This window comes from Symphalangus syndactylus, chromosome 15 (genome assembly GCF_028878055.3).
Source record: "Symphalangus syndactylus isolate Jambi chromosome 15, NHGRI_mSymSyn1-v2.1_pri, whole genome shotgun sequence".
NCBI classification, from domain to species: Eukaryota; Metazoa; Chordata; class Mammalia; order Primates; family Hylobatidae; genus Symphalangus; species Symphalangus syndactylus.
This window is the reverse complement of record NC_072437.2, coordinates 9,007,045-9,023,004: the sequence shown is the minus strand read 5'-3', so window position 1 is coordinate 9,023,004 and position 15,960 is coordinate 9,007,045. Positions and strand designations below refer to the sequence as shown.

At 44.5% G+C, this 15,960-nt stretch overlaps 1 protein-coding gene across 40 annotated transcripts in view; it reads left to right on the top strand.

Moving 5' to 3' along the window:
- ARHGEF7 (Rho guanine nucleotide exchange factor 7) overlaps nt 1-15,960 on the top strand; it is a 191,196-nt gene that overhangs the window by 160,608 nt on the left and 14,628 nt on the right. For 16 of the 40 annotated variants that reach the window (XM_055244952.2, XM_055244948.2, XM_063618614.1 and 13 more), the window contains 7 exons: nt 561-707; nt 2,618-2,704; nt 5,291-5,369; nt 5,560-5,699; nt 8,153-8,377; nt 11,158-11,251; nt 13,338-13,427. In XM_055244952.2, the coding sequence (XP_055100927.1) occupies nt 561-707; nt 2,618-2,704; nt 5,291-5,369; nt 5,560-5,699; nt 8,153-8,377; nt 11,158-11,251; nt 13,338-13,427 (862 nt within the window). Of the gene's footprint in view, nt 1-560; nt 708-2,617; nt 2,705-5,290; nt 5,460-5,559; nt 5,700-8,152; nt 8,414-11,157; nt 11,252-13,337; nt 13,428-15,960 lie in introns of all 40 variants that reach the window. The other 24 variants (XM_063618598.1, XM_063618600.1, XM_063618606.1 and 21 more) reach the window with 5 other exon arrangements.

Sequence of the window (15,960 nt, the reverse complement as noted above, 5' to 3'; positions counted from 1 at the left end):
TTTTTTAAAATCACAGTATAATTGATGTTAGATCTACTTTTAAATTATTTAAAACATTTTTTTACCCTTCATTCATGTTGTCTTTAATGATTTATTGCAAAACAGAACAATGGTGGTTCCATTTTCTCTGCTGTTGTGCTGTCTACCAACTGTTTTTGAAATATATGCCTTATTTTATAGCACAAGTTATACTTTCTGTTTCTTCTCTTCAGTCTTCTATATTGGCAAATGCGAACAAAACCAGAATGAAAATACAGTTCTTCTCCTGTCCACATTTCTTTTTCGTACAAGTGGCAAAATCTTCTATATCTTTCTAAAATAATACTTAGTATTCCAGAGCAGTTGTGTGTGTTGCTTCTCTTGACTTGGTTTCATGCTTCTAAGCAAATACTTTCAATTCCATCAATTCTGTATAATTAAGCAAATCGCTCAATAGTTATCTGTCTGAAGAAGTAAGATATAAAGCAATAATTGTCTTAAGGATGATACAAAGCAATGTGGCCAGAACTTAAGATTCTGAAAGTTTCTGTCTGTTAACAGTGTTGTTCTGTGTCTGTCAGGCCCAATGTCAAGAAGTCCGGAAAAGGAAAGAGCTTGAGCTGCAGATCCTGACGGAAGCCATCCGGAACTGGGAGGGCGATGACATTAAAACTCTGGGCAATGTCACTTACATGTCCCAGGTCCTGATTCAGTGTGCCGGAAGTGAGGTACTGCTGCCCACGTGCACGCACCAGGGTTTCTGTCCCACTCTTAGGAGCTCGTAGCAGAAGATTTTAAAGGCATCTCAAGCAATGAAAAACATCTAATAGAAGCTCTATCTTATAATTTGTGAGCTACTTTTTATTCTTGACACAGGAGAGAGGCTTATGGCGTGTTAGAGAGGCTTAGAGCCGAGTGTGGACTTGTTGACCAGTTTGATCCAGCTGAAGTCATTGTGGCCCGAAGCCCACGTGAACTGAAGGATAGATAGTGTGCAGAAAGACTTGCAGGAGTCCTGTGCACACATCTGCACGGAGCTGTATGCGCTTATCTGGCCAGCAACTTTGTACCAAGGCTCACTCTCACAGGGACCTGCCGCTGTCAATGCTTTTGCGTCATTATACTTTCCTGTGAAAGTACGCTAGCTGACATATGCTTACGGGGGTCACAGTTTTCTTACGGGTTTAAGTGAGAGATCAACCCAGAGTTTTGGGACATACCCACCCACACAAGTGAAAATCGAGCAGTTTATTTCATGATTCACATTGACATACATTCAGTGGGTCACTAAACAGGCACCTCTTTTTGAATTTTATTCTACCTCTGCAAAAATAACATGATCAAAACATGCTAAATGACTCATTTCTGAACACAAGACTCCAAGGAGAATAAGAAAACTAAAACTTGAAACTTACAGTGTGTTTTCCTTTCCACCTATAAAATATCACCCCTTCTACATAGTCTTGTAGTTTGGGTACCATAAGAAACCATGATTATAAAAACCTCACATCTTTTCAGAAGAAGTTTCTTTTTGAGTCATGCTCTTTTAAACTTGAATCTGTGGAAACATTTCCCAAAGTGTGTTCTTTATAATATTAGATCTACACAACACTGGTGGGTGTTACTCCAAAATGCTTCAGAGTGGTTCTGATCACGACTGAACGTAATTAGTGGAAAAGATTCTTTATGATAGAGCTCCTCAGAGACTTGGCTCTGAATGTTCCCAATGTATGTTGTGATTCTTCAAGTGGGGAATATAGCAAGTCGTTCTCAGTGACTTCTTTAAAGTACGGAAGACTCTTTTCTCAAGGTGCTTTGCATAAGCCTAATGTTCTGAGGAATATACTTGAGGAAACTAATTCCTAGGACTGATTTCACTTTTTTGGGCCATAGTTTAAATGTCAACATGTGAAAAGGACTGTGGCATTTTTTTTGTTGTCACTTTTTGGATTCTTAGGAGCTTTTTTCTTTCACTTATGGTCTCTTTGGCTTTTATCTTACTGAAGTAAATGATTTTTAATACATAAATAATACTTTTAAGTCTGATGTAAACCAGGTGATGTTTATGGGGTGGATGAAAACAACACTGAGTTGACATTTGGGAGGTTTGGGAAGTGCCAGGAATTATTAGTAGACCAAAATTGATTTTAACATTTTATCCTATCCTTTCTTTAGCTTAAAGACTCCACCTGTTCCCCCTGACCCCATTAAAATTTATAGGTTCTCTCCTTTTTCTCTGAACCAGAAAAAGAAAATTTTAGGTTACCTGAAAATAGTTAATCACAGAGCTGAACTCTTTAACCAAATATATTTTCAAGATGTTACACAGGCTAATTGTGAGTCCAGGATCTTTTGATCATTCAGTTTACTTTCTTACCTTTTGTTTTTTGAAGAATTTAGAAGTCCATCTCTTTACCTATATGTTAAAGCTCAGTCTTAATCATATGTTAAGACTTAATACAGAGTTTATCATAATTGTTTCCATTTAATTTACCCGATAAAACTTGGTAGAAATACCTAAACGAGAAATATCATGTAATGTTTCATAGGGCCTAGTATAAATAAGTGAAGTATTTGTGCTCACATTTGTAAGTAGATGTTTTTTAAGAAATGTTTTGGATTTCTTTTTTTGTATTAGGAAAAGAATGAAAGATATCTTCTACTCTTCCCAAATGTTTTGCTAATGTTGTCTGCCAGTCCTAGGATGAGTGGCTTTATCTATCAGGTAAAACACAATTTAAATTTATATTTTATTGTGGATCTGAGGATAATTTCAGGCTGGCTTTGAATTTTGTGTTAAATATTACATGTATCTATCTGTGTATGTGCTGTGTGTGTAGTGCTGTATGTTCAGATATGGACGTACAGCTCCTGTTTGTTGCGTTGTGACTATGCAAGTATATCCTATGTTAATTTCAAAACAGGAAAGAAGTATAAACTGTAGATCAACCTCAAAAGGACACAGACTACTGTGGCACAAGTCAGTCTCTGTCATTGCCTTCTGTAATTTCATGCAAAATACCTTGCTCCTCCTTGTTACAGTTTTGTTCTGTGAATGGGTTCAGCTAGGGCTTGTGGGTTAGTGGGGTAGTGTAGACTAAGATCTTGTGTCAGTGGCATGGCACTGCCCAAATGCATCAGCAAATAGAAAGTGATGTAAGTGTGTAAGTAGCAGTGTGTGATCGTTGAACCTTTTCCATTTTTGTTTCCCTGCTTTTCTTTGAGAAAATGTGACAGCAGGTTTGAGAAGGAGGTGCAAGGGTGAGCAGGGCCTTTTCTGTTGCGACAGTGGTTTATAGTGGTGATAGATGAAGGAGCTGGTATTTTTGCTGTCTGTCTAGTAGATGCACTTTGCAGGTTTCATTCTTTTTTTTCTGTGAAGTTACAGAGGCTCATATCCTTCCCATCAACTTTCTGAGGACTGGCCAGTCACCACGTAACCACTGCAGCAGAAGCCGCCACTTCGTGTTCTCTGGGTTGCATTTCATTGTAGCATGTGTTGTTTTGTGTTGGCCCAGCGAGGTAGTTAGAGAACCCTAAGCAGACACTGTGCCTTCACAGAGGCTCTGTTGACACCCAGAGAGGACTTGTCGTCATACGCTTACTCCAAAATGCGTGCTTTAGAATTGGTGAATCACATATAGGCACAGACTCAGGAAAATAAGGCTGTAGTCCGTAAGGCCACTGCTGAAGAGAGGTGATCTGTGGCTAAGATAGTGCCCGCTAGAGTTTCCCCCTAAACTAGCAGCTACTTCTTTGTTAAATGACCTTGATAAACCTAAATCTCTGTCCTTTCTGGTCAGCACTATCTGGCTTCCTATTTTATATCCCCAGAATCTCATTCCAGTGGCTGGAGACAGGGGCCTTCTCTAACCTAAGGAGAGAAGAGGTTGCCACTCGTGGCAGGCTTGAGTCTCTGCCTGTGTGGCTGGTGCTCACACTGGCTTTGCCGTTGATGTGTTGACAGACTGCTGGAGCTCATCTCAACAACAGGATTTTATTTTTCCATTCTCAGCACAGTGGTGAGCCATGGTCTCTGTATCATCAGTATCCGTTTCTACCGTTAGAACACTGGCTTTGGGGGATGCTAAAAAGCGTTCGGTCCAGCCACGGTCATAGTGTTCTATACACTGATGTTCAGATGGGCTAGGTTAAACACAGTTGTGCGGTTTCATTTTCTGTAGGACTTACAGCTGTTAAAGTACTTATATGCATCATGAATCTTGGAAAGGAGTTCACAGTGTGTAGCATTTTTTAAATACGCTTGGCCACAGAAGTGTCCAGCAGTCTCCTCTTCCACCTGCCATGCTTTAGGATGAGATTTCTCTGCCTGGGCACTGCTGACGTTTTGGACTGGATCATTCATGGCCAGGGGCTGGTGGCTTGGTGAGACTGTCCTGGGCACTGTAGAGTATCAGCAGCCTCTCTGGCCCTTACTTGCTGGAGGTCTGAGCCCCTGCCAGGTGGTGGCACTGCCACCCATTCTCTGTGGGGACACGTTCCCCACACCGGTTGAGCAGCTTTCCCTCTGGAGGTGCTTATGCAGAACGCTGCTCCGCAGCTGATGGAGTGCTCCCTGGGCAGCGCAACCCAGACGCCACTGCCTCTTCCTGAGGACTTGGTGGGCCACCATGTACGGTGGTTTCTGTCAGCTGTGCCAGGTTGTTTTGTGTTCACTTCTGACTTGTTTGTAATGATGACTTTGTATCCCCTTTCTGGTATCTTTCCATTGACATTTCCTGTTGCAGTTACCAATTTCTTCCGTTTTCAGGGAGCACTGGTTTGCCGACCATTTTGTCCATTTTGTGCAGCATTTAGCACAACTACTTATTTTCTGTTTGGTGGATTACAAAGTAGAATGTTATGCAATTCTTATTCTTGCCTCAATTTCCCACCCTTATTTTGACTTTAAACTTGGAGCTTCCTCTGCATTTCTTTATGCATGGTTCTTTTCTGCAAAAACATCATTTAAAACAGCTGTTATACACGGTAGTTTTTTAAAAATTATAATATGTGATGTTTTTTGTCCTGGTGTCTATGTTTAGTAGCAGCTCATCAGATACAGTGTGTGTTTGGGCTTGTCACTCTGTCCCTTGTCGCCAGTTGAGTTTCTTGCTTACGGGACAGTATTATGATTTATTATTTGAGATAAAAATTTTTGTATTATACATGCATCTGCTACAAATGAGCTTTTTTTGGTTCACAGAGTTCTTCCACCAATTCTAAAATCATTTAATATTTACTTTAATAATGGTACCTTTTTCTAGAAAAGCACTAATTGTTTTTTTTTTTGTGGGGGGGTCTTTTTTAGGGAAAGCTTCCAACGACAGGAATGACAATCACAAAGCTTGAGGACAGTGAAAATCATAGAAATGCATTTGAAATATCAGGTGATAGGCACAAGCTGTGTGAGTGCTGTGTCTCGGGGAGGAGAGGCAGCTTGTCCCCGCGTGCAGATTCTTGCTTGCATATTTCAGAAGGTGGTGTTTAAGCGTTGAGTGGAATTCTGGGGGGAGGTGTGCATGCACTTGCTTTTTACCTGTGTTTCCACTCGGCCTATTTTTTCCTTCTCTCCTGTAGGGAGCATGATTGAGCGGATATTAGTGTCATGCAACAACCAGCAGGATCTGCAGGAATGGGTGGACCACCTACAGAAGCAAACGAAGGTCACGTCTGTGGGAAACCCCACCATAAAGCCTCATTCGGTGCCATCTCATACCGTAAGGACTTGGTGCTTCTCCTCCTTCCAGACTCCAGGCGTGGCATCCCGTGGCTGAGCTGTCAGCAAGTGATCAAGTGCTTTAAAACCTAATCAATATTTGGATAAAAATGCAAAACACTTGCTTCATATTTCTCTGCAAATATTTGGCCCTCTTCGTGCAGTAGTCAATTGTTTTCCAACCAGTGTTCTCGAGAAACAACCCTGAATTGTGCCTCCTCATGCACAGTTCAGAGGTGCTTGGGTGGGAAGCTGCTTCTGCTCAGCGTGGCCCTAGAAGACTGATTTAGGGGAGTTTTACACTAAACTATAGATGGTTTTTCTGAGAATTTTAACTGTTTATTATGCTTCATTTAAGAAAACAAAAAATAAATGATTATGATGATGAAAAGGGCCAGACTCGTGTTGAAGGCATTAAAATAGAATTTATGACACTCTGTTGATTTTAAGAAATTGAGGTGTCTTTTACTTAGAAAAGCGCAACAAGTCTTTGGATATTTAGAGAACTTTTTTTTTTTTTTTTTTTTTTTTACAACTTTTCAGAATAGATGAACACTGAAGTTGCAGTGTTTAAACCTCTCCGGGTGTTTTGTGCTCAAGAAGTTGGTATCAGGTTTTAACAGTCGTCATCTTTATCAAGTAATACAGAAAAACTGGGCAGAGCTTCTAAAGAATGACGATGACGCAGGCGTTTTCAGCTTGCAGTTTTCCTCACATCCTGATTAGGTTATTAGGATCAGTTCTGTCGTGTGCTCAGTTTTCATGTTTTCTTGTGAAGGTTGTAGCTCAAGAAGGGTTGCTGTATTCTGATATTCTCATCAGAGTTTCAGAGTCCATCTGATTTCTCAGCAGTGGAGATTGTAACTACTCATTGGCTTTTAGCGAGCATTTCATTTTTAATGGCTCTACCATTTTAAAATTCTCCATTCTTTCATGGAGATCAGTTTATCCCAGGGATGTGTGTGTACCACGTGTGTTTATAAAGAACAGTGGATGAGCTGCTTCACTCAGATTTTCAACAGCGGTCTGAAACTCTACTTCACATAGTTTTATATCAAGTCAGCTTTTCTCTGTGGCCAGACCCTCCATCTTAGTGTTCCTTTCACTGGTGGCTGGGAAGGCATCCCTTCAGCGGGGAAGGCACTGTGCCTCATGTTTAAAGTGTTCTGCATTCTCCTACAGGGTTTCTTCTGTGGGATGATGTATTCTCCTATGATCTAGCTCTGTCCACCTGAAATCATTTTCTAATTTTAGCATAAAGCACACTTCCTTTGACTTTTTCAAGAAAGGAGAAACAAAACCAGACACTACTTTGACGTTGTTGCTAGAAGGGATGTCTTACATAATTTTATCCATCTATACATTATTTCCTGTGAAAAGATGACCTTACAGTGGCTTCGTAGCATGACCTGCATCTCACACAATTCCCTCCCCCATGCAGGGACTAGAGTGTGATCGTTGCAGGAAGTTGATGGCTTCTATTCTTGAAATTGTGGCATTAGCTGCTGTGGGGCCTTCCCTCTCAGCCTGTGTTTTGAAGGTCGTGCACTTCTTCAGAATGCCGACCCCACTCAGGTTTCCAGTTCACAGCGCCACGCAGCTTGTTCTCCCATTAAATGCATCTTACTATTGTTGGCTAATTTGAGGTCATTACTGGCTGATTTTGAGAATTACTTATTTAACTTTTCTCATTTAACTGTCGTTGTGATGGGATATTTTGGGTTTTCCAGGAATATAAAATTCATTAATGGCACACCGCTCTAAGAAGTTAATTTTTTATTAACTTTGTTTTGATTAAAGTTGAGTTTTCTAAGAACGTAATTGGTTTTAATACCAGGGCTTGGCAGTGTTCAATAAAGAGCCAGGTGGTAAACATTCTCTGCTTTACAGGTTCAGGCCTCTTGCAGCTGTACTCTGCCCTTGGAACACAACAGCAGCTTTAGACAGGCACAGGCCTGCTTGTGTGCCAGGAAAACTTTTTTAAAAAACAAAACTAGGCGATCAGGCCTTAGTTTTGCCCAGTACTTTATCACTAGGTGAAGAATAATACGTGACTGGGGGGAATCACCTTCCTTCTTACAGCCACATGCCCTGTGTGCTTTTGTGAAATTCTCATCTTTTTACTAGATGAAGTACGTTTTTTCTATTAATGTTACTCCGTAGCTAATAAATGTGGCTAGTGGATGTCTGAGTGCTGGGGCCCCAGCTAGAGCTGCCCCTCCTGTCTGGGGCAGATGCCGTGGGGAGCCCCACGCTCAGCCCAGGTGGTGCGAGCTGATGTTTGGCCCCAAAAACTGACTGCTGAGAGCCAGAGATTCGAACGAAATGATAAATCCTGAGGTTTATTTCACGTGGAGTGTTTAAAGAGCGGAAGGAAGTGCGTGATAAGTGCCCTTTCGCGGTGAGCACGTGAGTCTCACGTTCTCTGCCCTTCCCGCTCTGTGCCCTCGGCAGCTCCCCTCCCACCCGGTCACTCCGTCCAGCAAGCACGCAGACAGCAAGCCCGCGCCGCTGACGCCCGCCTACCACACGCTCCCCCACCCCTCCCACCATGGCACCCCGCACACCACCATCAACTGGGGACCCCTGGAGCCTCCGAAAACACCCAAGCCCTGGAGCCTGAGCTGCCTGCGGCCCGCGCCTCCCCTCCGGCCCTCAGCTGCTCTCTGCTACAAGGAGGTGAGGTCCCTTGACCACTCAAACAGCCAGACCACGGTGAGCATGCCTCGGGCCTAGGGTGTGCCGTGCCGGTCCTTCCGTACACAGCAAAATGCACCGTAACTCCTAGAGAACTGAGAAGGGGGTCTGCCTTGGTTCTCTGGTTATCTGCTCTGCTGCTGAGAGGCCTGTGGTCACCTGTGTGAGAGGGCGATGTGCAGGGTCCCCCTCCTTTCTGCCGTGCACAGGGGGGGCCTTTACTGCGCTAGCCGGAGGGGGTGTGCCGCCGCCGCGGGCCAGGAGCTGGAAAGGCGCTGAGCCCAGGTGGCTTTCACTCCCCGCGCGGGAGGCCATCGCTCAGCGTCTGCATGCTGTCTGCTGCGTCTAACGACCCCTCCTCTAGGTTGGGGATCCTGTCCAGGAGCCCTGCATTTTGTCATCCAGAAGCCATTTGCGATGAAGAGAACATTTACTAAAATGAAAAAACAATTACTTAGGCAGTTTCCCCCTTTGATGCATAAGAAATCATGATGCAGTCTTTGCTTGTCTCTGTTCTGATCCAGCATTTTTATATTTGCTAGGCGCAAATAAAGTACGATTCTAATGAATAAATATCAGTATTAACACTTTCGTACACTTTTACCTAAACCAGCTTGGATGAGTCTTGAGGAATGTGTTCTGAGAAATACTTTCACCCGAGGAAGCTGATAATTGAGATGAGAGTTGTTTTCATAAGCAGTTGAGCATGCATGGTGGTGAGGTATGAGGAGTGGCGGTGAGAGTATGGGCATCGTGCATGCGAATACGAGCAGCAGTGCCCGTTGGTGGGGTGTGAGTGAGCGTGAGGATGGTGATGCGCTGTTGCCTGGCATGGCGCCTTTGTGTCTGGTCAAGGCCACATTTGCCAAGGGAACTGGAGCAGACTTTTTCTGCATTCTTGCTAGCAGCCCTGAGGGTTTTAAGGCCCGTAGGAAAGTACTGTGTAAGAAATGAGGATCTGTGCTTTTCGTTTTTTGTTCTGAGTCTTTGTTTTTATGATATCTTTCAGGTAATCGAGTGTAAGTCAGCATTTTCATTTTCTATCATGGGAAGTTACTTGAAACATGTTGGTGTTCCTCCCTGTATGCTTTAGTGTGCACAGTCTAAAGAAAAAGTGAGCTACTGAAAGAACAGGTGGAGACTGAATTACTAGGGAGGAAAATTGGGATAAAACTGTTGGGCAAAGAAGTAGAAAGGGCAAGGGAAGGGGTATTGGAGTGAAGATAAACAATTTTTTTTTATAAATCTGGCTGCATTTGCTTTGCCACCTCCACACTGGCAGAGAAGGGCTCACACTGAGCAGCTGCCGTGCAGTGTTGCTGAGCACCGCCCAGCATTAGCATGGGGAGTGATCCTGCAGGGTGTGAGAAGAGGACGTGGAGGGCCGCTCTGCAGCCTGCTCTGCCTGGCTCTGGGCGTCGGGTGTGCTGTGTGCTCCGTGACCCTCTGCGCCTGCAGGTGCCCTCGGAGCACGTGGTGGGTGGGCGTTGGCTCTTCAAGGCTCTCCACCTCAATTTGCTTCAAATTAGGGCAGCCAGGGAGCACATGTGTACAAATGTGTCTTCTGGAACAGATTGCTGCTGCATTTCTAAGTGCTTGACAATTTTTATAGAAAGACTTGTTTAACTTTTTGAAGGTTATTTTAGATTCAGAGTTAGTTACGTGGCTGTATTGGGTGATGCTGGGATTTGGGCTTCTGGGGTACCTATTACCCAAATAGGAAACATTGTACCCAATGGGTCGTTTTTCAAAACTCACCCCCATCACCCTCCTCCTTTTGGAGTCCCCAGGGTGTGTCGTTTCCATGGTCATGTCCATGTGTACCCATTGTTTAGCTCCCAATAAAGACTTGTAAAGATAACTTTAAAAACCAAGCTTTGTTTCCTCTGTTTCCAGCCTGGTTCATTCCATAGCACATCTCATCTTCTGAGTCTTGGTTTCGCGTGTTAACATTCGTGATGGTTTACGTCATTGGGGTGATGCAGAAACCAGCCTTTTTTTTGATATCGGTATTTAACATGTGCTTGACAGTTGGCACCTTACCTGCTCTGTTGGACTTGCTTTGCTCACTTTGTTTTTTGCTGTCATCTTCTGTGCTTGTTTGAGAAGGTGTTTGAAGAGGTGAGGGGTGGGCCGTTCCGTCGTGAACACTCTGAGCTGGTGTGTGTGTGGCTCCTGCACAGCAGCCCTGGCCGAGCTTGGCTGTGCTCCTGGCACTCAGAGTCAGGTAGCTGAGCACTCACTCCCTTTTCTTCTCCCTGAAACTTCAAATATTTTCTTAAAGCAATTATTTTTAAGATATATTTTTAAGACAGACATATCTTATCTGTCATTTAATGACAACCTTAGTTTCCTCCTCTTTCCAGTTAGCTGTGCCAGGGGACGGGTCTGTCCTAGGGAGCAGCTGCCCCCTCCTCTCCTCCTCCCTCAGGAGCGTGCAGGTTGTCTGTGCACACCAGCGCCAGCCTGCCTCCTGGTGACACCTCTCATCACAGAACTAAAAGGACCCAAATGGCACGAGGGGTTTTATCAGAATGAAGAAAAAATATTAGCCAATGACTAATACTGAAAATGCCCTATTGATTTTTAAAAATTAATGTTCAGAAGCTGGTAAAGAAAAATCAAAGTAGGAAAAAGCGAGAAGCTCTTATCAGTGGCTATAATAATTGGGGGTTTTATACCTTTACAGCAGCCTTTCTGATACACCAGTGAAAATGATTGACTTTAGAGTATGTGTTAGCATTTCTTTTGTCTTTCCCTAGGATCTTAGTAAGAGCCCCAAGACCATGAAAAAGCTGCTGCCCAAGCGCAAACCTGAACGGAAGCCTTCAGATGAGGAGTTCGCGTCCCGGAAAAGTGAGTACCTGCGGTCTGTGTGGTGGAGGACGTGGCCTCCTGGTCACGCAGGCCATGGCGTTCCTGGGATGGAGGGAGGCTTGGTGGCTTTCTGAAGACTCCAAACAAAAGTAAGGTCTGCCCCTTGAGGCAGTGATAGGAATAAGCCACGTAACGTTTACCCAAGCAAGCAGGAGAAGCACCTTTGTGTCAGTGAAGCCTCCGTGCCAGTCCCGGCACCACTGCCTTATAGCCCCTTCCTCATCCAGGAGCTGGGGCCAGACCTGGAGGGCTCTCCTGTTCTTCTGGTTCTCCCTCTCGCCTGTAAGATATTCCACCCACACTTCCTGAAGTGCCATCATCTCCCACAGTGCCCTCTGTCTGTTAGAAGCGTGACCTGCTGTGTTCTCGTGTGGGTAGCACCTACCCATGCTGTTCTCTTGCTGGTCTCTCTGCTGTTGGACCCGTCCTGTCTGCTTCTCAGGCCTAGGGTCCGACTCAGCTCTGGGTTCCTACGTGACCTCTCAGCAAGCACCTGGCACTTGTTAGGTGCTGGGTAGATAGCTTTAGAATAAGTGGAGCTCTTTTCAGAAGTAAGTGATTTTCCTAGGGGTGACTGCTGGGAAGGGGTGCATGTGAACAGATTGCTGTGGACTGACGGGTGCAGCCCAGGGAGAGTGAGCCAGCTCCGGGAAAGTTGCAGGATCTGTCCTACGGGGCTCTGCCCTGCCCCGCCCCTGTGTCTGAGCTCAGCCTGTATTGGTCCCGTGCCTTCACTGCTCACTTCCTCCAGCCTCAGGAGGAGGCCCAGCAGCTGTCCCACACGCTCACTGTGCCGCGCCACCGCTGGCCTCCCCTCACCCCCACCATATCATCAATCAGCCCAGTGAGGTGACCGTGCTGGAGTGTTCATTCTTTTCTTGCCCTTGTCACCTGATGTCCATGGTAGTATAAGTCACCGTCCTGACTGTCCTCCTTCTCAGGTAGTCCAGGTCCCTGACCACCAGGGCCCCTGATGAGATGGTGAGGCCCTGGGGTCTAGCGATTGAAGTGGAGCTGGTGCTGGACGCCTGCTCTGTTGCTTACTGGCTGTGCCGGGGCTTCTCTCCGAGAGGGCTGTTCTGTGGGCCACTTCCTTCAGCAGATCCAGGGGCAGCACTGAGCTGGGCGGGGGGCCGGCTGCAGCCGAGACCATCGTTCATGGACGCGTGCTTCATCAGCACCTTCATGGGCTGGGTGCAAAGGATACAGTGTGGCCAAAAAAGATCCCTGTTCTCATAGAGCCTATGTTTTAGTAAAAGGATACAGACAGGAAACAAAACAAGTGAACAATGTGTGGGCCATGGAGTGTTGCAGAGACACAGTGGGGAGGACAGGTGGGAGATTGGGTGCCAGGGCACCATTTGAGCAGCCTCCTGGGGCTGAGGAAGCAGGTCAAGCAGGTGTCCAGGCCTGGGTGCAGACACCCTGGGCAGGAACCCCAGGCTGTGCCCAGGGGACAGTGCGCTCTGTGGGCCCAAGCTCCCCTGGCAGAGTGGGAGGTAACACGGCGCCCTGAGCAGCAGGCAGCCAGAGTCCTGTTCCGTAGAGAAGATGATGGGGCCTGGGTTTTCACAGGACCACGGGCTGCCGTGTGGGGAACAGATGGGCACGGATGCCCACATCGACATTGAAAGTTGTCGGCCTTTTGTTTTTGTCTGACTGGCATGTGGAAACACAAAAATATTTTAATTCTCATTTCTTGTTTCAGTGAGATTGGACATTTTTTCTTAGAACTCTTCTTGTTTTGTGACTTGCTTATTCCTGTCTCCTGCCCTTCTTCCAGTTGGAGAGTGGGGATACTAATTTTCTTATGGGTTGGTAGGATAATCATAAAGTTAGGATGTTCGCCATTTTTCCAAATGTGTTGCAAATATTTTTAAAAAACTGAAAACCTTTTTGAATGTAACTTGTGAATTTTGTAGAAAACAGTTATCTGACAAGAAAATAAAGGGCAGATTATCTTACTTGTCACTTTGGATGAGTTGATGTCTGCATTGCATTCGTCTCGCCAGTTGCACTAGAGGCCTTTCAGTTCGATTGTGAACTGTTGTGCGTCTCTTGACAGGCACAGCTGCTTTGGAAGAAGATGCTCAGATTCTGAAAGTCATTGAAGCTTACTGCACCAGCGCCAAAACAAGGCAAACACTCAATTCAAGTAAGTTTAGCAATAATGGCCTGGGAATTGTGGTGGTTTATTCTGTTTAGTTTCTAACTACAGTCTGAAGGAACCTGTTGTGGTGGGCCCCTTGCACAGCCCATCCGCCTGACCTCCCAGTGAGCGATGTTTCAGTCAGGGGTGGCAGGCAGGACAGCAGCTGAGCTTCAGGTCCCTAAATTCATGGAGCTGCGTCTGAGCTGTGGGCACAATTGCTGTGTGATTTTCTAGATAAAATTATACTAGGAAATATTTAAATATAAGGTATTGCCAGAATTCATAATGCTTTTGCTAAGAGAAGAAGTGTTTAGAAGATAGTGGGAGATTAGTTCAGTTATTTCAGCTATTTAAACTATTGGTGTAGTACTGGAATTTCTGGTTTTTATTTTTATTTTTATTTTTTTTGGTTTCTTAGAAATATCCAAAATATAAACCTCGAGCAAGGTTTCTTTTAGCCTTTCTAAAAAATAATTGCTTTTAAAAACTTTTTGGAAATTTACAACTGATTTATTCAGCAAAGTTCAGAACCACAGGATTTACATGTGTCTGCTGTATGGTGTCTTAAATGAAAAACTTTTTTCTATTAAGGTGGCTTTTTTTTTTCTTTTTGGAGATGGAGTCTCGCTCTGTCACCCAGGCTGGAGTGCAGTAGCGCGATATTGGCTCACCGCAACCTCTGCCTCCTGGGTTCAAGCGATTCTCCTATCTCAGCCTCCTGAGTTCCTGGGATTACAGGTGCGTACCACCATGCCCGGCTAATTTTTTTGTGTTTTTAGTAAAGATGGGGTTTCAGCATCTGGGCCAGGCTGGTCTTGAACTCCTGACCTCAGGTGATCTGCCCTCCTCAGCCTCCCAGAGTGCTGGGATTACAAGTGTGAGACACAGTGCTCGGCCCTAAGGTGGCTTTTTTTTCTTTAAATTTTTCCTCCGGTGTTGCCAGTGAAGCCCAGCAGGGTGGCGGCTGACGCAGTGTGCCTGTCATTTACCCTGCCGAGATCTGCGTGCCCACAGCAGCTGACATGTGGGCACGTGCTGCTGGGGCCTCGGACACCACAGGTGGTCCTTTTGAGAACTGGATGATTTCTCTATTATCTCAGCATAGAAACTGATTTATCCTCAGTTTTAGGACTTGGTGCCCTTTCCAGCTCGACTGTCACTTATCTCACTTGCTCATTTTGTTAATCACCAGCAGTGTGGTGGTTCCAATTAGTGTCGTGTATTGTTTAATGCTGAGAAAAGGAAAAAGAGGGAAGAAGACTTCTCAACTGCTTTAGCTTTTATCAAAGACGGCTACAGCTGTGAAGATAGGATGAGCAGGGTAAATCCTTCGTGGAATCTCGATTATCCAGAAACAACTTTTTTTAACCATTTTCAGTATTTTACTGGTGTCGTACCATATCCCGTCTATGACATTAAGACTTTTTGCCAAGGGTCAACACTGTTGGTTTTTTTGTCCATACTTTAGTGAAAAATACCCATTTGTAGTGACTGCTTATCAGAATAGGAGAGAAATAGAGAAACGGAAAGGCCTGGGTAACCTATCAAAAGGTGGAATAAATATGTGTATAATCACACAATAATGTCTAAGTACAAATTGTTGTGATGAAAGGTATTACATTTTTATAATTTGATGTCGATCATGTTTTAAGTAATAGGCTATAAAATGTGGCCATAAATTTTTGGATTTTGAATTTGAGATTTTTTTGTCATCTCAATTTCAGTTACTTGAAATAGAATTTTAACCAAGTAGTCTCAGATGGACAGACCGGGTTCAGTTGGCCGCCCAACCATGTCTGTGAGTTCTGCATTTGTGAATTCAACCAACTGCAGATAACTACTCAGAAAAAAGAAACAATAAAAAGCAACAATATAACATTAAAAAATAATACGAATAAAAAATAATTATACTTACAACAGCTATTTATATGGCATTTACATTGTATTAGGTACTATAAATAATTTAGAAATGACTCAAAGTATATGGGAGGTTGTGTGTAGGTGCAGTGCAAACACCATGCCATCTTATATCAGGGACTGTAGCGTCTGAGGATTTTGGTGTCTGAGGGGAGTCCTGGAACCAGTCCCCTGTGGATGAGGGCCGACAGAGGGCTGAGCTTTGTATGTGTCATAGTGCCCGCCACATTTCTTCACGACCAGGGTCCTGTGATACGCTGCGGCTTCACGGCCCCTGGCTGCCTAAGGGGAGTAGCCCACAATTCCTTTTCCTTTCTTGTCACATTGCCTGTATTCTGTATTTCCATTTCTCCTGTGCAAGAAAAGCATTGAACGATACATTGATTTTTGTTTTTAATTCATATTATGGGCCAACCACTCTGGGGCTTCAGGGAGCTTACAGTCATATATGCCCTTTAAACCTAACACTCACAACTAGGGGGTAATAGGAGAAATCGCTCACTCGTGCTGGAAAGGTGGTATACTTACTCAAGATGTTTGGGAATGGGATCATAGTGAAAGCAGCTCTTTTTACATTAAATGCTTAGTAAAACGGGTTTTAGAAGGATAATATATTTTA